The following is a 27,677-nucleotide window of genomic DNA, read 5'->3' on the forward strand; positions in this document are numbered from 1 at the left end:
ATATCAGAAGGACATATTTCACACAGAGGGTCGTGGGGGCCTGGAATGTGTTGCCGGGCAAGGTGGTGGAGGCGGACACCCTGGGAACGTTTAAGACTTATCTAGACAGCTATATGAACGGAGTGGGAATGGAGGGATACAAAAGAGTGGTCTAGTTTGGACCAGGGAGTGGCGCGGGTTAATTGTTCCTTGTTTCTCGTTTCAAGGCTTCATTCTATGATCATCTTGCTGGTGCCAGTACAGAGCGAGACTGCGGATAGTTGGGAACCTGTCTCGGGGGCAGGGAATTCATATGGTGTTCGTGGAAGTGGAAATGACTAGGGTTGGGAAGCATTTTCCGATCAGGGCCATTGTGATCTCCTGGACTCGTTTCGATCGCCTCAGGGGGTCGGAGAGGAATTTCCCAGATTTTTTTTCCCCATATTGGCCCTGGGGTTTTTCACTCTGGGTTTTCGCCTCTCCCTGGAGATCACATGGTCTGGAATGGGGGGGTGGGGGTGAGTTAATAGGTTGTAATGAACAAAGCATCGTAGCTGTGAGGGACAGCTCGGTGGATAGGATATTGGTATGTAGATAGGCTGGAAAATTGGGCGGGGATCCTGGATTCAGGATTCAATCCTGGACCGGGGAGCGGCGCGGGCTTGGAGGGCCGAAGGGCCTGTTCCTGTGCTGTATTGTTCTTTGTTCTTTGTTTATATAAATCACAAGCAGCAGAGATCCCAATACAGAGCCCTGCGGAACACCACTAGTCACAGGCCTCCAGCTGGAAAAAGACCCTTCCACTACCACCCTCTGTCTTCTGTGACCAAGCCAGTTCTCCACCCATCTAGCCACCTCCCCCTTTAACCCATGAGATCCAACCTTTTGCACCAACCTACCATGAGGGACTTTGTCAAACGCTTTACTGATGTGCCATTTCTCTTCAGGGCGCCCTCCATCTATGAGCTGTACTATTTGCAGCAGCTCACTTCCAGTCCTGTCTCTTTTCCTTCCATTTTCCCTCCCCGACAGAGTGGAAAAAACCAGACCAGTGGGTGATTATGATATTCACCAAAGGAGACGCATGTGTAATGTTATCTAAGGATTGGGATGAGTGGATGGATAACTTTGAGGTGGGAGGGGGTTGATTTGATTTATTATTGTAATATGTATTGGTATACAGTGAAAAGTATTGTTTCTTGTGTGCTATACAGACTGTTCATAGAGTACATAGGGGAGAAGGAAAGGAGAGGGTACAGAATGTACTGTTACAGTCAGAGCTAGGGTGTAGGGAAAGATCAACTTAAAATAGGTCCATTCAAAAGTCTGATGGCAGCAGGGAAGAAGTTGTCAAGTCGATTGGTATGTGATCTCAGAATTTTGGTGATGGGTTGGTGATGAACTGGATTGAGAGTGAAGACTGGACTCTGCTGAAAGTTGAATGGTTGGGAGAAGTGATGTGATGGAGAACGCTTAGCAAGGCAGAGTGGAAAGTAAGGTGTAGGTTTAAAGCACAGGATGCCATTAAATCAGCAATTGTACTCATTTTTCTTTACCTGTGTAGAAGATTGAACCATTTTTACACTGCAGCATAACCTGCACACAGTCTTCCTGCTGCTCACCATCTCACCACATCTGACCAATTAATACCCATCGATGCCTTCTCAATCATCAACAAAGTGATGGATAGCTTTGTTGACCAGGTTTTAAAGCAGCATTTAAGCACCAGAAATTTGCCAACGGGACCAGTTTGGATTCTGCCATTTGACTCCAGACCTTGGTATAGTCTTGGTCTAAATATAGCCAAAAGGAAGATGATTTTCCTGAATATCACGGCACTAAGAAGCCTGAATAAAATTGAAGTCAGTAGTGATCTGGGGAAATCCCTTTATTGACCAGCATCCTAACCATCACAAAGGAAGGTGGCTATTTTTTTACTGCAGACTCATCATCTTAGCTTAGCCCCAGAACATTGCTGCATTGGTTCCTCAGGGGAAAGTCCTGGCCTAACTGTCTTCAGCTGCTTCATCAATGACCTCACCTACATCATAAGGTCAGAGTGGGGATGTTTTTATGATTGCACAGTATTCAGTTCGATTTGAATTTCTGACTGTATCTGCATGTAACATGGCCTGGACAACATTCAAGCTTGGGTAGATAAATGGGAAGTATCATTCATGTCAGCAGGAGAGAAGCTAGCCATCTCTCCATGATATTCAATTGTGATTCCATCATCAAGTCACCCACCATCAGTATCCTGGGGCTCCTGTTTATCAGAATCTTAACTGTACCAGCCATATACCTATTGTGGGTGCAAGAGGAGGTGATTGACTCGGTATCCTGTGGCATGTGACCCACTCCCCGATTCCCCAAAAACTTTCCACCATCTACAAGGCATAGATCAGGAGTATAATGGAAAACTCCCCATTTGCCTAAATGAGTGCACCTCTGAAAACATTCGAGGAGCTCAATACCATTCACGACAAAGCAACGTGCTTGATCGACATTCCATCCACCACTCTAAACATCCAATACAAGTACACAGTGGCAGCATTGTGTACCATCTACAAACCGCAGTGCAACGGTTGGCAGTATAGTAGCACTGCTGCCTCACAGTGCCAGGGACCTGAGTTCAATTCCAGCCTTGAGTGACTGTCTGTTTAGAATTTGCACGTTCTCCCTGTGTCTGCGCATGTGGGTTTCCCCCGGGTGCTACGGTTTCCTCCCACAGTCCAAAGATATGTATGTTAGGTGTTTTGGCACTAATAGGCACTAAATTGCCTATTAGTGTCCCAAGATAAATAGGTTAGGAGGATTAATGAGGTAAACATGTGGGGTTACAGGGTAAAACTGAATAAGAGTCAATGCAGACTTGATGGCCGAATGGCCTTCTTCTGCACCGTAGGGATTCTATCATTCTATGAACCCACCAAGCCTTCTTCAATGGTTAGAGCCCTAATTGCTCACAAGAAGGCTGTGACATCCAACACCTAGAGGGGCAAGAGCAACGGACACATGGAAATATCGCTGCATCCAAGTTCACGCCCAAGCCACACACCATCTTGACTTGGAAATATATTGCAAGTACTTCATCAATGCTGTGTCCAAATCCTGGAAGACTCTACCTAATTGGAATAATTTCACCATATGGATTTCAATGGCCCAATAAGGTGGCTCACCACCACTTCCCCGTGGGCAATTAGGGATGTGCAATAATTGCTGACCTCACCAAACTCGGCAGCGTCCCATGAGTAAATAAAACAAGAGATTATAATTGCATATCAGCCTAACGGGCATATCCTGTTGGTACCACTTGGATCTGGTTACAAAGCGAGCCTGACTGACATATTAATATTCCAAGTTATAAGATATTTATGCAGGAGCTAGAAATGGAAAGAAATGCAATAGCATTGTTGATGAAAGATGCCACTGCGTATTAGAGAAAGGTTTATTGGTAAGTATGCGCAGGCAGTTGAACTCTGTGGATAAAATGGAGGAATAGAAAAAGATGCAAGACTTTGATGGGAGTCCTGTTTGATAAAATGGCATAATGCATAAACACAGATTAACAAATGGTAAACTTTTCATTTTACATACAATACGGGAAGCAGGACAATGAGGAGGAATGGAGGAATGAAAGGGGAAGAAGGAGGAATTATTGGAGTAAAAGAGAGAGATAGGATGGTCGGTGGAAAGAGATGAGGAGAAGGGAAGAAAGAGCAAGAGAAGACTCCGACTGTTGCTGGTTTGAAGGTGTAATTGCACAGATGAACAGGGAAATCCCTAGACTAGGTTATCGCTTGCTGGTTTTTGGTGTCACTAACCTCATACAAAAGATAGTTTAAAAAAACACATTGGTCCATTAGACCATAATAAGAACATTGACTCTAAGCATACTGTCTCGATGGACTGAACTACCACATTAATATTACACAAAATTAATTCTACTCCATCAAAATTCAGTCATAACAGTTCACATGTAAGTAGCACCGATCAGCTCTCCATCTGAAAAGCTTATAAATATCTGGCAGTGGTGTTTAAGTAACATTTCTGGTTCTATAAATAATGTCATTGTCAATTGTGATTCCTGACATAAGACACTGATGGTTTGACTGCACAAATAATGATTTGTGCCGTCAAACCACAGCTATACCAAAAGATTGTTTCTACAATTATATTAATTTTATGTGTGTGTGAAATATTACATTTTAAACTTCACATCCATTTATCCACAGCTGAATACTTTCAACCATTCATGCAAAATGCTATACATTTCATAATTTCTGTCCACTTAATAATTATCTGTAATAGTATTCTGAACCAACTATTTGTTATACATTTTAAATGTATTACAATTGTAAAAAGAGTTTGAGGACGCAAACAAATGACATACTCTTGCAGTTCATAAGGTTCTTTGAATGTCTCTAGTCATATGCAGCATATTTCTAACACACCTATCTATAAAATACAATAAAGTTGACAGTGATTAGAAACATTGATGCTGTTGCTCAACAGCTACTGTCATTCCTTTGAGATAACATCAACTAAGGACTAGTTACCCAGCTCCTGCACCCTAATCAGAATTTTCATGCGAGTCATGTATTTTTCCTAATATAGCCTCATGAATACGCTTTAGCACAAGCAATAATAAGTGAAGAGGGACCACTAAGCTGGTTCCATATCTTTTAATATATTATATTATCATTCACTATGAAAACAAATCTGCAGATAACTTATTACACCCTTCAGGTACAACTTCACTTAAATCTTACTTGTCTGATTATTTTGCTCTCTCTTGAGCAGACCAGGGCAGGCTATGGAATCAGATTATTTCTCTAGTGCACTGGCCAGTACACACATAATGGCTGGAATTTTCTGGCTGTTCATGCCCTATTGCTGCTGCAAGTGAGGGCAGAGAATCCTGTTGGTGTGAATGGCTGGACAATTCCAGCCAATATATTTACCCACTGAGTCACTGAGAACCTGCTGAAGATTCGCTCTTACAAGGAGGTTGTTTTACGACAGATTGCAAAATGATTGTGGCAGCATGCTTGTTAAAACTTGTTTTTTGATGATATGAGACTTCTTAAAATTTTAATCAAATGCTGTTGTCCTTATAGGTGAGAAAGACAAGTTTAATTATGCTGTTGAGGGTGAGATAAGTACTGCTGTATTTAGTGAACAGGATATGGTGAATGCTGAATTTCAATGACAGTTTTGCAGACACTTGCAAACTCACAAAATGGGATACCATGCAAGATCTGTGCCAAAAAGCAGGAACTAATTACTTTCCTTTGCAGAATTGTAAGAATGAACCTTTTGAACTTTGTGAACAGCTGTGGAGAACTTATACAAACAAGGAACAGGAGTAGGCCATTCGGCCCCTCAAGCCTGCTCCACCATTCATTAAGATCATTGCTGATCTGATAGTAACTTAAAACTGCATCTCACCTACCCCTGAATTTAGCCCCGACATTTACCTTGCTTACCACAAATCTGCCCACCTCTGCCATATGACTCTGCTTCCAGCATCTTTTTAGAAAAAAAAGTTCCATGGCCCTCTGAGTAAAAAGATTTTGATGTGGAGATGTCAGCGTTGGACTGGGGTAAATATAGTTAGAAGTCTCACAAATTGAGTTTGTGTTTTTATATGCCGTTTGTGAACAGAACTCCCACTTACCTGATGAAGGGGCAGCGCTCCGAAAGCTAATGGCTTGTGCGACCAAATAAACATGTTGGACTTTAACCTGGTGTTGTGAGACTTCTTACTGTAAAAATATTTTGCCACCGTGTTACGATCCCTCAGAATCTTATATGCTTCAATCAAGTCTTACTCTTTTAAACTCCAGTGATACAAACCTAGAATGTCCAACGTTTCCACATAAGACAATCTGCCCATTTCAGGTATTAGTCTGATAAATTTTCTCTCAACTGCTTATAACACATTTACATCCTTCTTTACGTAAGGTGATCAAAACTGAACACAGTACTCCAGATGTGGTCTCACCAGGTCTCTGTATAATTGAAGCATAACCTCCCTACTTCTGCATTCAATTCCCTTCACAATAAATGATAACATTCTATTAGCTTTCCTAATTATTTGCTGTACCTGCATATTACCCTATTGCGATTCATGCATTAAGGCACCCAGATCCCTCTGCATCTCAGAGCCTTGCAATTTCTCATCATTTAGATAACATGCTTTTTTATTCTTCTGACAAAATGTACATTTACACATTTTTTCACATTATTTCCATTTGCCAGATCTTTGCCCACTAACCTATCAATATCCAGGAAGAGAAAATATTACAATACTGACTAGCAATGGAATGGTCTTTAAGACAAAGAGGGGAGTAAATCTGTTTTTGTTTAATATTATTACACATGCCACGTTTATGAATTTTCCATAGTGTACAATCCACGTAATTCAAGAGTGGTAATTGACCACATTGGATGTTAACATTAACCTGTAATCTGTTACTTCACAATACAAATGTACAGGAGGTCTACCCATTTGTTGAGAACACCCTTTAAAAAATGGGAATTGAGATGCTTTTTACAAACAAAACTATTTCCAAAGGAACCTATTGTCTGACTGGAAGGAATAATTTATGAAGTAAATTGTGATAATTTGGATTGATTTAACAGAAAATGACAATGGGCAGCAGCACTCTAACACAAGTTACCACCTATATCACTAGAGGACATTCATGGACTAAAAGATTTCAAATGAATGTTACACTCTGAAAGTTATTTTCATAAGTTATATGTATAAAGTGTTACGATCTCAGTTGATGTTGCAACTGGACGAGAAGGTCTCAGAATGGGATCCAGGCTCAAAAGACCATAACTTCTACTTTTTTTTTAGAAAGCATGGAGGAACAGAGTCACACAACTGCTAATTAGCTTTAAACAACAAAAAAATTATTAAACGTGAACCGTTTCACTATGATACTTTTTATTCCCATTTATCTTCATAAATGTTCACAGATTTTAAGGATAACATATGTTACATCAGATATATGCTGCTATAATGGTCTCAGTAAACACAGTCCTTTTAAGCCCACTGGCTGACTGTGGTCAGAAATACTCCAGTCTGAAACCATGTGAACTTCTGTGGACTTCTCCTCAGATCCACCCTCCCAGATGTTTCTTACCCCCGAGCCAACTTTTCTCACTGGACTCTGGCTTCTGTATAAGTGATTCCAAAACTCCAATCTCAAAAAGACATACTTTGGAAGCTTCTTTCAAACAATGCTTTCTCTCAATTGTTCCCAACAAGGATCGCTTCCAGGTTTTACAACTCTCCTTTCAGTATTCCTTTGTCTTGAATGCCTTTGCGTTTTTACACAAACTCTGAAATCCAGCCTCCGACTGTTTCACAATTGCTTCAATTCGCGCTTCAAAGGCTGTAGTAAGATCTCACAAACCTTAGAATTACTTCAGATATCTCTGGTTTCTCACTAGTGAACACTTTTTTCAGCTTCTCAGTTCTGCCTCAATGAACAGTTCCTTTCTCTGCTCCTTTAACTTCAGGCTTCCGAGAAGTTTCTCTTTATTCTCTAGTTTTCTTAACGAACTGTTCTCTAGATTTCTGCCATTTGCATCTTTGCCCCTTACTCCATCGTATGGGGTTTCTTCTAGCAAAGCTGTGAGAGATGTTCCCACTCTCATTGCAAAGCTCCTTCTATTCTGGTTCAGTTATACTAAAAACATTTTTAAAAGTCTCTTCCCTAAAAGTGGTCCCTGGTTGCTGAGCAACATCTCATTCTTTCTCTAAGCTCTTATTTACTTTACACATCATAAACTCTCTAATCATCACTTTACACATCATAAACTATAGAGTCACAGCTTGAACTAAAACCAAGATGCTTCATACATGCAAACACCTTTGTTTAACATGAATCTGTAGAGTTGTACCATTTCCTACACAGAAACACTAAACCCACTTAAATCTATACCTTATTTCTAATATGCAACAATACCGAAACAGATCACTTAAAGTTACCTTTTCTTTCTGAGAATAGTAAAGCAATAAACATATGGAGGTTACCAGCATATTATTTCTTTTTTCCTGTTCTTTAGAACCAGAGGGAAATACACAGCTGGAGAAGATGTACATCAGTGGAATTATTTCTGGATTCCTCTAGCAAAATGCCACACAGACATGATGAGCTGTAAAATTCTAGTTTTTATTTCTGCATTTCAGAAACGTGCATGTAATATAAAAGACTAGTAAAATACGATTATAGAAAAATAATGGTTAACATAGCAATCTTAGCACTTGGGAGTTTACCTGTGGCATTACATTTCTGAATGCTTCAATTTAAAATTATCCTTAAATATTTGATGCCTTGCACTTTCATTGAAAATGGCCTGGATTTTGTGGTGGTGACAATGATGGTGCTTTCTGAGATCATTGTGATTACAAATCATCGAGACCTCACAACGACATGGTATACACACACTGCAGCAAGTAAATCCAGAAGCGGCAGCAGGCCAATTTATGCTACTTCGAAGGCCTCACAACCTCAAAGACTGAACTGCAGAGTCAAATGATAGGTAGGGAATAAGAAAGGATTTGGGCTATAATTGCCCACTAATAACAACCTATTCACTCAAAAACATTTTCGGGCTGTTATTTCACCCCCTGACCCCAAAGTCCAGGCCAAGATATTCAAAAATATTTAATAAACAGGAAAATACAACAATTCCATCAGGATAAAACAACAGTTTCAGTGCTGGACAATAAAGTCAACAGTGATTTATCACAGAAACAGATATGGATGACCGTCGCAGCCAACCTAGTCCAGAATGGACAATAGTTGAGTTGATTCATTCAGTCTCATCATTGCTACTACAATCAAACGATGTTTTGGTTGTATTACATCGCTCTGCTCACAAATCATAGAATATTTGGACAGCACACACAGAACAGCTCAAATTCTCTACTCATGTTGTCTAACAAGTTATCTTACAGCACTAATTTATATAATTTCATTTTCATCGACCTCAACTGCAGTCTGCAATTGGCATTGAGGAGCTGGAACATCTACAATGCCAATTTCAGCTACAGGATGTGTTAGGGTCTCCATATTGACCTCTTGACAAAATGGAAGTAGGGAAAGTTTGATGAAGATTTCAAAGTGTTCCCTGGCTTCTCCGTCACCTTTTTCCAGATAGAATTGATATTCACCAAACCGCAAAATACACTTCCTTGGTAAATCAATCTTATTGAGGTGATCCAGAATTTCATTATTGACACACAGTTTAGTCCTTGTGCTTGTGTTTTTGATTTCAAAACAGAGTTCTGTGCTCTCGCTGTGTCGAAAAGATTGAATGGAAAACTGCATTCGAGAGGCACGTTTGTCCATTAGAGGAAATTGGCATACTTTTGAATCACGGCCAAACATTATCATTTCCTCAGCTCGGTACTTCAGTTTCCCAGTGAGATTCAGGGACTGAAACACTGCTGCATGGGGATGGTAAACGTTGAAATGGAGACAAGTTATGGTCTCTTCAGTGTCAGCATTTTCAAAGGACATTGTGCTGTACATTGACATTTCTGCAAAAACAATAATAATTATTATTTAATCCCATAAATACAACAATAATCACATCAATAGATGTGAAATACTTTGGGAGGTCTATGAATGGCAATGTATAAATGCAAGTGTTTTATTTTTATACATTGGCATCATATGTGCACTGAACAAACAAATCTAATATTTGAGCCATCTAAACTCAAAATCAACTCATAGAATCATCCTACAGTGCAGAAGGCGTTCATTCGGCCCATTGAATCTACTCCAACCACAATCCTACCCATGCCCTATCCCCATAACCCCACATATTTACCCAACTAATCCGCTTAACACTAAGGGGCAATTTTAGCATGGACAATCAACCTAACCTGCACACCTTTGGAGTGTGGGAGGAAACTGGAGCACCTAGAGGAAATTCACGTAGACATGGGGAGAATATGCAAACTCCACACAGACTGTAACCCAAGGCTGGAATCGAACCCAGGTCCCTAGTGCTGTGAGGCTGCAGTGCTAACCACTGTGCCACTGTGCCACCCATACTCAGCACTCTTAGTACAGTAAAGGCCCTTTAATTGAACAGCTAATGGCCAGTAAACAGCTCCTTTATTTCCTTTAAGCAAATATTAGATTTTTACTACCAGCTTTGTGAATTATCACAAATTGAAATCATTAATGCACCTCTAAAAACAGGCTTAAACTGAATGACAAGGTTGTAAAATTAACTGTTTAAGCCTGTACACTATACAGTAACAACAGAAAAGCAAACAAATCTACCCATATAATAATTATAAACAATATGCCTCAGTTAATGTTACCACATAATCTGTGGAATAGCTCAAAGCGCCAATATAAAAGTTTCCTTATGGCAGCAACTGGTTAACAGTTCTAACAGAACTGGAACTAAAGGTTCAGTACTTTTACCATAGAAAGAATTTGGAAAGATCTGATACAGATTAACAATAGGCTTCAGCATGAGTATTGTGTTCAATTCTGGGCACCACAGTTTAGGAAGGATGTCAAAGCCTGAGTGAAAGTGCAAAGAGACTCACTAGAATGGTGCCAGGATAAGAAACTGATTTTATGGAGAGATTGCAGAGTTGGGATTATTCTCCTTAGAGCAGGAAGTTAGATAGAGATCATTAATGATTTTGCCTGAATAAAAAATAAATTATTTTCAATGACAGAAGGTTCAGTAACCAAAATACATCTGCAGGGCTATGAGAAAAGAACAGAGAAGTGGGATTGATAGGGTAGCCCTACCAACGTGCCGATGCAAGGTTTGATGGACTGACTGGCTTCCCCCTCCACATTGTATCATTCCATGTTCTCTGTTTGGAAAGCAGAACAGTTTAGGTAGTGGCTGAATCAATTTCTAGATGGTAATCACTATAATTAGATAGTGTCATGTAATATAAATGTTAAGTGCCTATGTTAGTTTTACTGTAGAACACAGAACTTCGTAGCAGGACAAGCCCATTCAAGCCTGACCGCCATTCCCTAAGAAGCAAAAAGCACATAGACATAAAAGTACTGGGAAAAACATCAGCAGGTCTGCCAGCATCTGTGGAGAGAGAATCAGTTAATGTTTTGAGTCAGCATGACTCTTCAAGTTAAAGAGAGGGGGAAACGTGATGGATTTTATACTGTACAAGAGGGGGTGGAACAAGTAGAAGGTCAGTGATCAGTGGGAGCAAGGAGAGATGTGCGGGGCACAAGACAAAGTAAATGTTAATGACAGTGTTAAGGAAATAGAAAGTGTTGATAGTGGCATAAAGGTAAAATAACAGAATTGTGTTACGAGGAGAACAAAAGCTCAGTGAAAGCAAAACGTAGGATCATGTGACAGATGGCCCTATGGAGAGGAAAACAAGTTTACCATAAACGACAATACACTTTCACTGTAGAATAAATACTTTCTTCAGCAAAATGCCATACATTCCAAAATAAAATAATTTGCATAGTTAATAACATTCATTGAACTAATGGTGAAAAACATGCATTGCTTTCCACCAGAGTTGGCCAGGATCTAATGAATTGTCAGTGTTGCCCGCAGGATCTTCGAATCATAGAATCCTACAGTGCAGAAGAAGACCATTTGGCCCACTGAGTCTATACCACAATCCCACCCATGCCCTATCCCCACAACCCCATGCATTTACCCTAGCTGGTCCCCCTTGAACGAGGCATGGCCAATCCACCTAACCCGCACATCTTTGGAGTGTGGGAGGAGACCGGAGCACCCGGAGGAAACCCACGCAGACACAGGGAAGAACATGCAAACTCCACATAGACAGTGACCCAAGCCGGGAATCGTCCCAGGTCCCTGGGGCTGTGAGGCAGCAGTGCTAACCACTGTGCCGCCCCCCTATGGAATAACACCATTATAACCAATGCTGCCTGTGGGGAATTCTCTAACAGAATTGAAAACATCTGGTAACACACACAAAGCTAAATCTCACAATACGCGGCGGGATACCAATGCTCCGCGGTGACATTCGGATTGCTGTTAGCAATTATAATAAAATACTTCTGAAATACTTATTATTTTAGAATACAGCACAATTGTCCTGCAACGGCTCAGTGAAAGAGCGAACCGCACAAACCATGTAACATTGTCGGCTTCGGTCCCAGGGTGGGTGTTGAATTTAGCCCGAGGAGCCCACCACGGCCTGGGGACGGGGTTGGTGAAGTCCTGTACAATTCCTGCTACTGATCACAATTCTCAAACCACTAATGCAGCTCAGACCTTCTGAGAGAGAATGAAACGCAGAGTTTGCATGGCTGGTTTCTTTCGGGGGGGGGGGGGCAGGTTTGGAAACGGTTAAAAATTTTCAAAACCAAACATTAAAGCTGCAAAGATTTTTTAAAAATCCGAAATTAGGCATGGTTACAATATTTGGGACTCCAGATGATTTAATCCATCATGAGACAGTTAATTATAATTGATCTGATTATCATAATCTGATCAGATTTAAAAAAACAATACAACGGTTGAACGAGGGACTATTGATTGACCCTCGCGATCCAGTTGAACAGTGCCGTGTGTTTGCGCTGCTCTTCATGCTGCTGTTTGCAGTCGCCAGTGCCAACCTTGGAGACACTGCCAGCCTTAGCACCAACCTTAAAGACACTGCTGGCCCCAGCAATGTCAGAGAATTCACACAGCCACAAACTGCGCCAATCACCCCGCCACTGATGCTAACGAGACGAATCAAACATAAACAACACTAACAAAGCGCACTTGGGTGACTGTTGCTCAGGCAGCGGGAGGGTCCCTCTCTGAGTTAGCAAATCAGATGGGTGTGTTTGTGAGTGACAGCTCCCTGTCCTCGCTCTGATCCACACTTCCTCCGACAACAGCTTTCTGCATTAGGGCCAATAGCACCACAGCGCCTTAGATTTGTCAGGTTTGAGTCTGCAGCTTCAATAATCGCCTCTTTCACTTTGGAAATGACAGTTATTTTGATGCATCTATCGCTGCCTGCAGATGTGCCTTGCAGATGCTGATCGACAACTATGGGACTCACACTCCAAGAGCAAAGGAAATGAGTTCGCGCTTTAGGGAAAAAGATTTGAAAAAAGGGAGCGGGAGAGGGAAATGAGGGTGGGTGTCTGAGGGAGGGTGGGAGGAATAGAGGGGCAAGATAGGGGAGAAGAGGAAAGAAAGAGGGAGAAGGGAGGGAGGTAGGGAGAGGGAGGATGGGGTAGGGAGAGGGGAGGGAGGATGGGGTAGGAGAGGGGAGGGAGGATGGGGTAGGGAGAGGGGAGGGAGGATGGGGAAAGAGAGGGTAGGGGAGGGAGGATGGGGTAGGGAGAGGGGAGGGAGGATGGGTAGGGAGAGGGGAGGGAGGATGGGTGGGGTAGGGGGGTAGGGGAGGGAGGATGGGGTGGGGGAGTGGGATGGTTGAGGTGGAGGGAAGTTTGAAGAGGGGGAGGTGTAGGGACTGGAGGAGGAGGAAGAGTGGGAGGGGAGAAAGTGGGAGACAGGAAAATGAAAAAGTGGGAAAAGAAGAAGGGGTAAGGAAAGAAGTGGGAGAAGTAGAGCAGAGGTGGAACTGGAGGAAATGAGTGGGGAAGAGAAAAAGGTGGGGAATGATGGGAGTGAGAGGGTGCAGGGGGGAGAAGGAAGAGGGGTGGGGGAAATGAGAGAGGAGGGAGGGGAAAGGCAGGCGCAGTGAGAAATGGGGAGGAGGGTGGCGCTAAAATGACAGGAAAATCTCCGGGCTGTGTCATTCCGAGACAAACAGCGGAATTCCCCAGATTAACCCGAGTGTGATTCTTCCGCTCGAGTGTGCGGATTTATAACAGCCAAATGGAACTATAGTGTCTGAGGTCAAAACATTCACACAGTTAGTCACACAGCGTCTTCCTGAAAACAGCTGACCCCGGAAGAAGGAATTTACAGACACTATGCCAAGAATCCACATGGATTTCGGGAAAGGTATGGGCAACAGTTCAACTACATTTAACATTTGATACCGGATTAGCTGCGAAAGAAGACAAAATCCTATCAATCCTTAAGAAAACTTAATGCAGGAAATCGCGAGTATTTCTGTGGCCTTACGCAATAATACAATGCTGTACTGCGATGGCATTTTACATCTGTGTAGATCCCGATGGCTATTTAAATCATCATTCATCAAGGCTAGTTTACCTTGTCTAAGGTGTGGTGCCAAAAGCTGTGCTCACGGTAACTCCTGATGTTGTCTAATCAAAGCTCAGTATAACTGAAGCCTCTGCTTCTCAAGGCTATTAGCCTTTTGGGTTTTATTTAACAGATGTACAAGTAATCTGAAGAAGCAAGAAACAGGAGAGAAGTGAGCTCTGTTGTTGATTAGATGATCTACACCTATAGACACTGTGCAATAAGTTTGTTATCTTTTCCAGCAGTGTTTATCAACGCTTTTCTCAGTTAGGAAGAACAGCACACAATAGACAGGCTGAAAGGTTTAATATAATCAGAAAACGCTGGAACCATTCACCAGGGCAGACAGCCTCTGCGGAGAGAGAGAAAAACGAGTGTTTAAGTGTTAAGTGTTTCAGATTCTCCCAGACCTGCTGAGAATTTTGTTTACGTTTCAGATTTGCAGCATTCGCGGTGTTTTGCCTTTGAGAGTGAAAGGCGTGTTTTGTGTGAGGTAACTTGGTGTAATTGATGTAATTCCGATCGGAGGTTTCGGAACCTGAAGGAATGTCAATAATGAAGAGGCAAGATCGGTGATCTTTAGGTGTATGGGGGGGGGGGGGGTGAAACGCTGACTTTGAATTCTGATCACCAATAGATATCTCTGGTCATTTTTGGCATACACAACGTGTCAGCCTCTCCTCCCACACCTCCTCTATCAGTTTGGAGTCAATGTTGAGGACTCCCAGCACCACTCTATCTGGACTGTGACACCTCTGGGGAGTCTGCGGGTGGGCTAGAATATACCTAGGGATGGAGGAGTCTGGGACATTGGCTGGTAGATATGATTCTGTGAGTATGATGACCATGTTGGACTGTTGTTTGGCTGGCCTATGGGGCATCTCTCTAAATCTTGCTAAATGATATAAATCCCCAGATGTTAGTGAAGAGGATTTATGATTTTGATTTGATTTATTATTGTCGCATGTATTAATATACGGTGAAAAGTATTGTTTCTTGTGCGCTATACAGACAAAGCATACCGTTCATAGGGAAGGAAAGAAGAGAGTGCAGAATGTAGTGTTACAGTTATAGCTAGGGTGTAGAGAAAGATCAACTTAATGCGAGGTAATCTGATGGCAGCAGGGAAGAAGCAGTTTTTGAGTCAGTTGGTACATGATTTCATACTTTTGTATCTTTTTCCCGACGGAAGAAGGTGGAAGAGAGTATGTCCGGGTTGCATGGGGTCCTTGACTATTCTGGCTGCTTTTCCAAGGCAATGGAAAGTGTAGACAGTGTCAATGGATGGGAGGCTGGTTTGATTGATGGACTGGACTTCATTCACGACCCTTGTTGCTCTTGCAGGCACTTGGCAAGTCTTTGTTGTGTCTGCACCTGATACTTAGCTCAATGATAGAAAGTCCATTCGATTTTATTCTTATATTGCCTTTTTGCACGGTTTTGATACAAGTAGGCCATTTCAGAGGGCAGTTAACAACCATCCATGTGGCTGTGGTTTGAAATCACAAATAAATAAGACAGCAGGTTTCCTTCCATAAAGAATATTGGTGAATCAATTGGTTTTAACAACAATTACACAGCTTTATTGTCACTATTGCTGTTACCAGTTTTTATTCAGATATATTGAATTAACTAAATTCAGTTTCACAAACTGCCATGGTAGAATTTGACTTTGCATTTCCAGATGATCTGATGGCAGGTCAGAGGCTGGGAATTCTGCAACGAGTAACTCATCTTCAAACCTATCTACCATCTATAGGAGACAAGGAGTGACTCACACTTTCAATTTCCAAGCTGAGTACTGGAAGACAATGTGCAGCGGCACCTGGTACTCTTCCTCCATTCTTTTATCCCTTGGGACATATTTTTGACACTGTCTTATGGAGACAGTTTTAAGAGATTGCTTACCATTTGGCTGATTGGATAATATTTTTACAGTTCTTTCATTAATGTCTTTTGTTTGCAAAAATATACTTTATTCATAAAATATCTGAAAGAACATTACAAACGGACCATCACAGAAAGTGCAATGATATTCAGGTAGATTCCATGTAGAAACATGGAATCCCTACGGTACAGAAGGAGGCCATTTGGCCCATCAATCCAGCACTGACAACAATCCCATCCAGGCCTTAGCCCCATAACCCCACGTATTTAGCCTGCTGACCCCCCCGACACGAAGGGGCAATTTAGCATGGCCAGTCAACCTAACCCCCACATCTTAAGGGATGTGGGAGGAAACCCACGTAGACACAGGGAGAACATGCAAACTCCACACAGTCACCTGAGTCCGAAATTGAACTGGGTCTCTGATGCTGTGAGGCAACAGTGTTAACCACTGTACCACTGTGCCACCCCATAGATCATGAGGTGCTTAAATACAATCAAAAGAACATTACAGACATTACAAAATGATCATTATAAAAAGTGAAATGGTATTTAAACTGTCTACATAGATTAAGTTGCACTCTGAGGTGCTTCAATAAAATTGTGATATGTGTAATATTCACTGTATTCATTCAATAGAATCATACAGCCCAAAGGATTCTAGAAAACTCCCCTCCTCTCAGTGCAGTATGGCTGAAAGGTCTTAGACAGTGACCTTTCCCCATTGTGCCTCTGAGGTGGTTGCTCCAAGCTTTAGTACGTCCCTCAGCATGTAGTCCTGCACTTTGGAATGTGTCAGTCTGCAACACTTGGTCAGCATTGCATTGGAATGCATTGGAAGACTAACAAGTTTTGGGCAGACCAAAGAGCGTCTTTCACTGAGTTGATAATCGACAGCATGCAACAAATCCAGGAAAAGTGCAGGGAGCAGCTCCAATCTCTGTACATGGCCTTCTTTGATCTAACAAAGACCTTTGACTCTGTCAATCGTGAGGGATTGTGGAACATCCTTCTCAAATTCAACTGCCTGCAGAAATTCATCACCATTCTCCGCCTGCTCCATGATGACATGCAAGTCATGATCCTCACCACTGGAACCACCACAGATCCAACAGGAGTGCAAACTGGTGTCAAACACGGTTGCATCACCACACCAAAGCTCTTCTCCACCTTCCTCACAGCAACACTCCATCCCGTCACCCTGAAGTTCCCTGCTGGAGTGGAACTAACTACTGGATAAGCAGGAAACTGTTCAGTCTCTGATACCTCCAGGCCAAAACCAAGACCACCCCAACTTCTGTCATTGAGCTGCAGTATGCAGATGAAATCTGTGTGCACACACTCTGACATCAAGCTATAAACCATCATCGACGCATTCACTGAGGCATATGAGAGAATGGGCCACAGGTTAAAAATCCAGAAAACAAAAGTTCTCTACAAGCCCATACAAAACTGACCCTCGACCATCAGGATCCACAGTGAGCCCCTGGACAATGTGGGTCATTTCCCATATCTTGGGAGCCTCCCCTCGGTGCGAGCAGACATTGACGATGAAATCCAACATTGACTCCAATGCGCCAGTGCAGTCTTCAGACTCCTGAGGAACAGAGTGTTCAAAGACCGAGGCCTCAAATCCAGCAACAAGCTCATGGTCTACAGAGCAGCTGTGGTCCCCACCCTCCTGTATGCATTAGAAACAATGGCAATATACAGCAGACACCTGAAATCCCTGGAGAGATATCACTGACATTGCATCTGCAAAATCACTCAATCCACTGGCAGGATAGATGTACACTTGTGAGCGTTCTCTCCCAGGCCAATATCCCCAGTATCAAGCCACTGGTCACACTTGACCAGCTGCGATGGACGGGCCACATTGACTGCACGCCCGGCACAATACTCCCAAAACGAGTGCTCTACTCCGACCTCTGAAATGACAAGCGATCACTAGGAGGGCAGAGGAAATGCTACAAGGACACTCTGAAAGCCTCCCTAAATAAATGCAACATCCCCATGGACACGTGGGAATTGCTTGCCTTAGAATGCACAAACTGGAGAAGAAGCATCCGCTAAGATGCCAATCACCTGGAATGTCACCAGGTAGAGCACATGGAGGCCAAGCACAAACAGCGGAAAGAGATCATTGAATCCAGAGCGTCCCACAAACCCACTTCAAATACCACCTGCCAAACCTGTGGCAGAGTCTGCAGCTCCAGGATTGAACTATTTAGCCACTGCAGAACCCACCTCCCTGGAGTGGAAGCAAGTCATTCTCAACCCTGAGAGACTGCCAAGGAGAAGGTCCTCCAGCAACAGTTGATGTTTGTCTTAGTAAGCGTCCCTGGGAACAGCCCATTGAGCACAAAGTCCTGCGTCACGGAGCTGCTCAGGATAAACTTTGATAAGAACTACCTCATCTCTCTCCAGACCTTCTGTGCAAAGGCACATTCCACAAGGGGGTGGACAGTGGTCTCTTCCCCACTACAGACACCTTGAAGGCAACCTACAGACAGGGTGAGACTGCTTGCAGGAAGGATCTGACAGGGAGGGCCTTTCCCACCACCAGCCAAGTCTTGGTGACTAAAACTGAACAGATTATTTTCCACTTGAATCTTAAACCAGGTCTTTGCTCGAATTTCCTTTCTTGAACCCCTCTCCTGCTAAGGGTTGTCGTGCATTCTTGGTTAATCATTTTTGCATTTTTGTCTCTCTTATCCTCTGATCTTAGCTATCTCATTATTTCTGTTATTTCTTGTTTTAAATCTAATTTGCTGTTAGGTCAAGACGTCAGAAAGTGTAAAGGCAATAAATGAACCATGGGTAAGTGGTGTCTCAACTCCATACATAAAATAATATGGAGTTTTAGGGGATACTATTCCTGATACAGGTGAGGGCACATTATTAAGCAATAGTTACATTTCTGTTATGGTGGTGAACCCACCTTTCTGCCCTTATTCTCAACAGTTTGACCAATAGTTTTTTTTCCCGTTTTTTACTTTTCCGCAGTTGCACTGATTGAGGATGATGTGGCATGCTGTGCTCTAACCCAATCCCTCTTTGTTCACAATAATCTTTGAAGAGCCTGGAAACAAAGGCTCAGCTGTGATCACAGTGTAGGATGTTGGGTGCACCTGCTACTGTTGTAATAGCATTGGCGTGTGTATTCTCTGAAAGAGTTTTTGTGGACACTAGCCAGCAGAAGGAGGTGCATCCATCACAAGCGACAAATATTTAAATCCCAATGATGGGGGAAGTGGCCCACTGGAATCAGTAAATCATTATTGCATTGGTTCAATTGGCCTTACCGAAACCAATGTCGGCAACTTAATAAGTGACAAATTGTATGACTCATAATCATCCATGAATGTTTTATATAGTTTAAGCCTGCCAGCTCACTACTGCAAGGAAGTACATTTGCAGAATGTCTGTTGTTCTGGCACCACAATGTGCTTGTACTTTACCCTTGTGAGATTCTTTTGAAAAAGAGCGGGAGAGAGGAGGACCCAGAGACAGACAGCAGCACTTAAAAGAGCAGCAGAGGGGGGGGGACCCGGTGATAGATATCGCTTCTTGGCCTTTTGACTCAGATCAAGTGTATCGGATCAAGCCCAAGATGAGGCGAAAACTTTATCTTGTTAGCTTGGATCTTGTTTGTCTTGTGAGGACCATGAATTGAATTCAATTGGATTTTGAATTTGGTTTTTGGAGCATGCAAGGAATGAATTTCGGTCTGCCCAGTCCACTCTGAGCATTGGCTTTGTAACTTTAAGGATGGAGCAAAACATTTTCAAAAAAGGAGCATCTAAAAGAGCAGGAGAGAGGAGGACCCAGAGACTGAGCAGCAGCACCTAAAAGAGTGGGAGAGGAGGACTTGGAGACATAGAGGGAGTGCAACAAAGGTTCACCAGGCTAATTTGTGGCATGACAGGATTGTCCGATGAGAAGGGATTGAGAACACTGGGCCTGAATTCTCACAGGGAGAAACTTACAAAATTCTTACAGGGCCGACAGGAATAATGGAGGTTGTTTGTTTTTCCTAGCTAGGGATCTAGAACCAGGACTCAGTCTCAGAATAAAATGTAGGTTATGTAGGACTGAGTTGAGGAGGAATTTCTTCACTCAGGATATGGTGAATCTTTGGAATTCTCTATCCTAGAGAGCTGTGAAGGCATTTTTTGTTTTTGTTTCAGATTCCAGCATCCACAGTAATTTGCTTATATTATAGTCATGACCATTTTGTTGAAATTAGAAAACCTGTAAGAATGCAACTGAATGGGTATAATGCTTTTTCATTGTAGAAATCAACAGCTGCCACTTTAGGATAATGTCCTGATGTGAACATTAAGGGGAACTTGTGTGATCCTCTTTTCCAGGCTGATAGCTTTCCGTACCTATCAGCATTATTGTTGCAGTTTTAAGTAAGTGGCTGGTGAAGAAATTAATGATCCTTTCATTGCTTCACCACCCTAGCATATTGGGAGCTGGTGTAAAGGACCTAGCAAAATTCAGAAGTTCTAAACTCGCTTGTAGGTTTTAGAGTTCTGATTATTGAATGGTGGCTAATTTCTCCCCACAGGATTGAGTTAACCATCTACTCTTTCCGGTCATTTGTAAGTCCACAAAAGTTACCTCTTTGCTCACAAGTTGACCCTTTTTAGTGTTGATTAAGTACCCAGCACATGAGGCTGATAAAACTGAGTCAATGCAATTCAAGTGTTCTTAGGGATCACTGTGTGAAATATATATCATCTGTATTCGGCAAGTTTATCAAAAGATCAATGACGTGAGCAGAAAAAAGAAGAGGGCCATTCTGGGGCAATCGGTCCAGCAATGCTGATACCTGTCAGGTACAGTCATAGTTGCTTGTTGCCAATTGGTCACTTTAATTAGATGAGACCGAAAGACATTTGCTGGATAACTATAAACATATGAAATAGGGGCAGAAGTAGGCCATTTGCTCCTCCTCTCCCGGCTTGCTCCACCACTTAATAAGATTATGGTTGATTGGTTTGTGTTTCAGATTCCACACTTCCATCTACACCTGATAACCTTTGATTCCGTTGCCTAATAGGAATCTATCTACCGCCACCTCAAATATATTCAATGACTCTGCCTCCACTGCCTTCCAAGGCAAAGAGTTTCGAAGTCGCACAACTCTCTGAGAGAAAATATTTTTCCTCATCTCTCTGTCCTAAAAGGGGACTCCTAATTTTAAAACAGTGCCCCCTTGTTCTGGACTCCCCACAAAAGGAAACATCCTTTACACGTCCACCTTCTCAAGACCATTCAGGATCTTATATATTTCGATCAACTCGCGCTTCTAAACTCTAGTGGAAATAAGCCCAAACTGTCCAACCTTTCCTCATAAGACAACCCACTCATTCCAGATATCAACTTAGGAAACCTCCTCTGAACTGCTTCCAATATATTTACATTCTTCCCTAAATACATTCTTCCCTAAACTGCACACAGTATTCGAGATGTGGTCTCACCCATGCTCTGTATAACTAAAGCACACCATCATTACTGTTATGTTCAATTCCTCTCATAATAGGATTTAATTAGCCTTCTTAATTACTTGCTGTACATTTGTGACTCATGCACTAGGAGACCTAGATCCCTCTGCACCTCGGAATTCTGCAGTCATTGTCCCTTTAAGTAATACTCTACTTTTTTATTCTTCCTGCCAAACTGAACAATTTCACATTTTCCCACATTATACCCCATCTGCCAGATTTCTGACCACTAACTCAACCTACCTATATCCGTCTGCAAATTCTTCTTCACAACATATTTTCCTATCTATCTTTGTTTCACCTGCAAATTTAGTTACCATGCCTTCGCTCTCCTCATCTATGTCATTGATATAAATTGTAAAGAAGTTGAAGCCCCAGCACCGATCACGGCAGGATTCCATTTTCGATATCCTGCCAATCAGACACAGACCCATTCATGCATATTCTCTGTATTCTGCCAGCCAGCCAATCTTCTATCCATGCTAATATGTTACCCCTATACCACGAGCTTTTTTTTCCACAGTAATCTTTGAGATGGCACCTTATCAAATACCTTCTGGAAATCCAGTACAATATGTCTAGCTCCCCTTTATCCACAGCACATGTTATTCCTCCAAAGAATTCCAATAAGTTAGTTAAACATGATTTCCTTCCACAAAACCGTGCTGACTCTTCCCAATTACAAAGAAAGAACAAAGAACACAGTACAGCACAGGAAACAGGCCCTTCGGCCCTCCACGCCTGTGCTGCTCATTGGTCCAACTAGACCATTCGTTTGTATCCCTCCATTCCCAGACTGCTCATGTGACTATCCAGGTAAGTCTTAAACGATGCCAGCGTGTCTGCCTCCACCACCCTACTTGGCAGCGCATTCCAGGCCCCCACCACTCTCTGTGTAAAAAACATCCCTCTGATATCTGAGTTATACCTCGCCTCTCTCACCTTGAGCCCGTGACCCCTCATGATCGTCACCTCCGACCTGGGAAAAAGCTTTCCACTGTTCACCCTATCTATACCCTTCATAATCTTGTACACCTCTATTAGATCTCCCCTCATTCTCCGTCTTTCCAGGGAGAACAAGCCCAGTTTCCCAATCTCTCCTCATAGCTAAGACCATCCATACCAGGCAACATCCTGGTAAACCTTCTCTGCACTCTCTCTAAAGCCTTCACGTCCTTCTGGTAGTGCGGCGACCAGAACTGGATGCAGTACTCCAAATGTGGCCTAACCAGCGTTCTATACAGCTGCAACATCAGACTCCAACTTTTATATTCTATACCCCATCCTATAAAGGCAAGCATACCATGCCTTCTTCACCATCTTCTCCACCTGTGCTGCCACCTTCAAGGATTTGTGGACTTGCACACCTAGGTCCCTCTGTGTTTCTATACTCCTGATGGCTCTGCCATTTATTGTATAACTCCCCCCTACATTAGTTCTTCCAAAATGCATCACTTCGCATTTATCTGGATTTAATTCCATCTGCCATTTCTCCGCCCAGTTTTCCAGCCTATCTATATCCTGCTGTATTGTCCGACAATGTTCATCGCTATCCACAAGTCCAGCCATTTTCGTGTCATCCGCAAACTTGCTGATAACACCAGTTACACCTTCTTCCAAATCATTTATATATATCACAAATAGCAGAGGTCCCAGTACAGAGCCCTGCGGAACACCGTTGGTCACAGACCTTCAGCCTGAAAAAGACCCTTCGACTGCTACCCTCTGTCTCCTGTGGCCAAGCCAGTTCTCTACCCATCTAGCCACCTCTCCTTGTATCCCATGAGCCTTAACCTTCTTAACCAACCTGCCATGAGGGACTTTGTCAAATGCCTTACTGAAATCCATATAGACGACATCCACGGCCCTTCCTTCATCAACCGTTTTTGTCACTTCCTCAAAAAACTCCACCAAATTTGTAAGGCACAACCTCCCTCTTACAAAACCATGCTGTCACTAATGAGATTGTTCTGTTCTAAATGCGCATACATCCTGTCTCTAAGAATCCACTCCAACAACTTCCCTACCATGGACGTCAAGCTCACTGGCCTATAATTACCCGGGTTATCCCTGCTACCCTTCTTAAATAACGGTACCACATTCGCTATCCTCCAATCCCCAGGGACCTCACCTGTGTCCAATGAAGAGACAAAGATTTCCGTCAGAGGCCCAGCAATTACATCTCTTGTCTACCTTGAGTTTCTCCAAGTGCCTGACTGTAACCTTTTTAATGATTGATTCTAACATCTCCCCATGACAGACATCAAGCTAATTGGCCTCATAGTTTCCTGTTTTCTGCCTCCCTTGTTCAATACAAGGGTTATATTCGTTACTTTCCGGTCTGATTAAACCTTTCCATAATCTAGCGAGTTTTAGAAAATTAACACCAACGCATCTCCTACCTTATTAGTCACCTCTTTGAAGACCCTAGAATGAAGTCCATCAGGACCTGGAGACTGTCAGCCTCCAACTCCATCAGTTTGCTCAGTATAGCTTCCAATTTTCAAGTTTATTTATTATTATCACAAGTAGAATCATAGAATGCTACAGTACAGAAGGAGGCTATTTGGCCCATCGTGTCTGCACCGACCACAATCCCACCCAGACCCTATCCCCAAAACCCCATGCATTTACCCCAGCTGACACTAAGGGGCAATTTAGCATGGCCAATCCTTCTATCCCGCACATCTTTGGATTGTTGGAGGAAACTGGAGCACCCAGAGGAAACCCATGCAGACACAGGGAGAATGTGCAAACTTGACCCAAGCCAGGAATCGAACTCAGGTCCCTGGCAGTGTGAGGCAGCAATGCTAACCACTGTGCCGCCCAGTAAGTAGACTTACATTAACACTGCAATTAAGTTACTCTGCTTTTCTAATGATTGTCATTTCACCACGTTCATCTCTCCCCTCCACCTCCTGATCTATAGTCAAGACAGAAGCAAAATATTTATTCATTTCATCAGCCATTCCTTATTATCTACTATTAACTCCTCATTGTCACTTTATAGAGGACCTACATTCACTTACTCTTTTCCTTTTGAGTACCTGTCGAAACTTTTGATATCCGTTTTTACATTTCTAGCTATATTCACCCTAATTTCTTTCTCCTGATTAACCTTTTAGTCATTCTCTGCAATTCTTTATATTTTGACCAATCACCTGACCTGCCACTCATCTTTACGCAGTTATATGCTTTTTCCTTAAGTTTGATGCTTTCCTTAACTTCTTTAGTTAACTACGGATGGTGGGTTCTCCCCTAGAGCTTTTGTTTATAGTAGAAATATCCTTATTCTGAGTATTCTGAAATATTGCCTTTAATGTCAGCCAATGCTTCTTTATTGAACTATCCCCTAGTCTAGTATCCCAGTTCACTTCACTTAGCTCAGCTTTCATGCCCACATAGTTGCCCTTATTTAAGTTTAAGATCCTAGCCTTAGACCCACTATCCCTCCCTTTCAAACTGGATGTAAAATTCAATCATGTGGTCACTGCTACTAGGGTTGCCTTTACTCTGAGGTCATGAATTAATCCCATCACGTTACACAATATCAAGTTTAATATGACTGCCTCTCTAGTTGGTTCCAGACATGCTGCTCTAAGAAACTATCTCAGATGCATTTTATGAACTACAGGATTTATATCTATCCCTCTTGATTCCGGAGAGAAGGGTTGTCGCATTTAGTTATTGTGCAGAATGCAAGGCTATGACATTATTTAAGCTTGTTTAATCAACCATTAATCTCCACCTCCCATTTGTTTGGCAACACCAAACAATGATGAATTGGTTCTGGAATGTATTTTGATTGGGACACCTTGTTCTTCTTTTTATCGGTTGTAAGAAGATCCAATTTCACTATGTTGTCTGGATAGGCCATTGTCTTTTCAATTGGTACCAGCTTATATCAGGTGAGTGAGACTCAATATTTAGCTTGCCACATTGATTTGGATGACATTGTAAATGAGGGTAGTATTTATTAATGAGTTGCTCTCAAATGTCTTTTTCTCCTCTCTCAGGCAAGTTTGATCTAGTTGAATGTGTTCTGTTCTGTTGTCTCGGTCTGTGCGTGCACCCACAAGCCAGATTGAGATTTTAGGAGACTGTTTTACAGTCACTGCTACTAGGGTTGCCTTTACTCTGAGGTCATGAATTAATCCCATCACGTTACACAATATCAAGTTTAATATGACTGCCTTTCTAGTCTGGTGGTCCTATAATGAGAGGAGAGGATAATTTTAGTACCAGTTCTACCACGAGGGTGACAATAATTCTGTATACAGTAATAGGTATTCTGTAAAATTCAGTTATTTCTATCTTGCAATGTGTGAATCCACCTAATGGTATTTTATAAATTGGGACCCTCAAATTGCCCACTTCATTCCTATATTCTAGGGTCCATTATGATGTAGTTCCTGTATCAAACATCAGTGGGAAACATTGACAGGGCATAGAGGAATTCAAGAAGTCCTGGTTGGGTGCCAGGCACTTGATCCTGAACTCAGTGAACCTCAGAACCCTGAATTTTACTTTCGATCTTGCTTTTGATCATTTTAATTGCTATTTGTTCCTGCCTTTTGAGGACACCATCCTTTCCAGATCCCTTAGTGGGAAAGTTAGGCTGTTTATTACCTCAATGACCTACACGTTGGCGTTGATGTCGATCATGCAGGGAATCTCTTTGATTGCTATCCCCACCATCTTAGCATCAGCCCTGGCTCTACAGTAGTTTTGACAAATGTAAAAGTCACCCCCAAAGGGATTCCATTAGTGCAGCAAACAAATTATGAAGGCTCATGGAATGATGGCCTTTATTGCAAGAAGATTCGAATACAGATATAGTGAAGTCTTGCTTCAATTGTATAGAATCTTGGTTAGAACACACCTGGAGTACTATGTGCAGTTTAGAACTCTTACCTTAGGAAGGATATTATTGCCATAAAGGGAGTGCAACAAAGGTTCACCAGACCTGTTCCTGGGATGGTGGGACTGTCCTATGAAGAGAGATTGGGGTAGCTGGATCTATATTCTCCAGCATTTCGAAGAATAAGAGGTGATCTAATTGAAACATACAAAATATTTAAAGAACTAACAGGCTAGATGCAGGTAAGATGTTTCCCAGTTTGGGAAGTCTAGAACTAAGGGCCACAATTCAAAATAAGGGGGATGCCACTTAAGACCAAGATAAGGAGAATTCTTTTTACTCAGCAGGTTGTGAATCTTTGGAATTCTCTTCCCCAGAGAGCTGTGCAAGCTCAGTCATTGGATATGTTTAAAGCAGAGATTGACAAATTTCTAAATGCCAATGCTATACGGGAATATGGGGATAGTGTGGGAAAAATGCATTGATGTGGATGATGAGCCATGATTGGCAAAGCAGGCTCTATGGTCTGAATGCCCTACTACTGCTTCTATGTTGCTATGTTCCGATGTCACAGGGAAAAGAATAGATGGTTAGAGGCTTGGGAGAAGAGAATGTTTGAGGAGATGGAGTGACAACTTTGGTACAGGTATGAATGGGATAAATAGAGAGCTGTGCCTTGGTGAATCGTGCAACAAGATTGTAATCACTGTTTTGTTAGTTGCCCTCAGGAGAAGGGCAGGGCTAGTAAGACTATATTGGTTGCCCATCTCTAGTTGCCTTGAGATGGCAGAAGTGAACCTTCTCCTTGAACCACTGCAAATCTCGTGATAATGGTGTTCCCAGGATGGTGCCAGCTAGGAGCTTCCAGCATATTTATCCAACAACAATGGTCTCCTTAGTGCAGAGAAGTTTAAGGGGAGATTTGATGGAGATGGCAGTGACAGAAAGGTTAGTGATCAGAGGACAAGTATTCATGGTGTTTGGCAAGGTGAGGTGCGGGAAAAATAAACAGGGAGTTGTTATGATCTGGAGTACACTGCCAGAAAGAGGGTGAAAACACATTTATTGATAACTTTCCAAAAGAGAATTAGAATTACTGTGTAAACTACTTGATAATACTTGCAAAGGGAAAATTTATTTGGCAATGGGGAAAGAGCAGTGGAACAGGACCAAATTGAATAGTTCTTTCAAAGACCAGAATGACTTCTGTGCTCTATGATTCTACAATTCTTGATTCTGACGCA

General features: G+C 42.3%; 2 protein-coding genes across 4 annotated transcripts in view; one reads left to right on the forward strand and one right to left on the reverse strand.

Moving 5' to 3' along the window:
• Positions 1 to 6,929: 6,929 nt before the first annotated feature.
• Positions 6,930 to 12,773, reverse strand: tifa (TRAF interacting protein with forkhead associated domain). The gene is made up of 2 exons (XM_078213567.1): positions 12,645 to 12,773; positions 6,930 to 9,544 (listed from the first exon to the last, which is right to left on the reverse strand). Exon 2 carries the CDS (start codon positions 9,540 to 9,542, stop codon positions 8,967 to 8,969), a length of 576 nt encoding a protein of 191 aa, XP_078069693.1. The 5' UTR covers positions 9,543 to 9,544; positions 12,645 to 12,773; the 3' UTR covers positions 6,930 to 8,966.
• Positions 12,774 to 13,724: 951 nt separating this feature from the next.
• The window catches only part of alpk1 (alpha-kinase 1), a 134,395-nt gene continuing 120,442 nt past the window's right edge, over positions 13,725 to 27,677 (forward strand). For all 3 annotated transcript variants that reach the window (XR_013497815.1, XR_013497816.1, XM_078213651.1), the window contains exon 1: positions 13,725 to 13,965. The gene's annotated coding sequence lies outside the window, so the exon portion shown is untranslated. The remainder of the gene's footprint in view (positions 13,966 to 27,677) is intronic.

Source organism: Mustelus asterias, chromosome 1 (genome assembly GCF_964213995.1).
Source record: "Mustelus asterias chromosome 1, sMusAst1.hap1.1, whole genome shotgun sequence".
Lineage (NCBI taxonomy): Eukaryota > Metazoa > Chordata > Chondrichthyes > Carcharhiniformes > Triakidae > Mustelus > Mustelus asterias.

What these genes read in the sequence shown, in the direction of transcription:
- tifa (XM_078213567.1), bottom strand. Translation starts at nt 9,542, where the DNA reads ATGTCAATGTACAGCACAATGTCCTTTGAAAATGCTGACACTGAAGAG.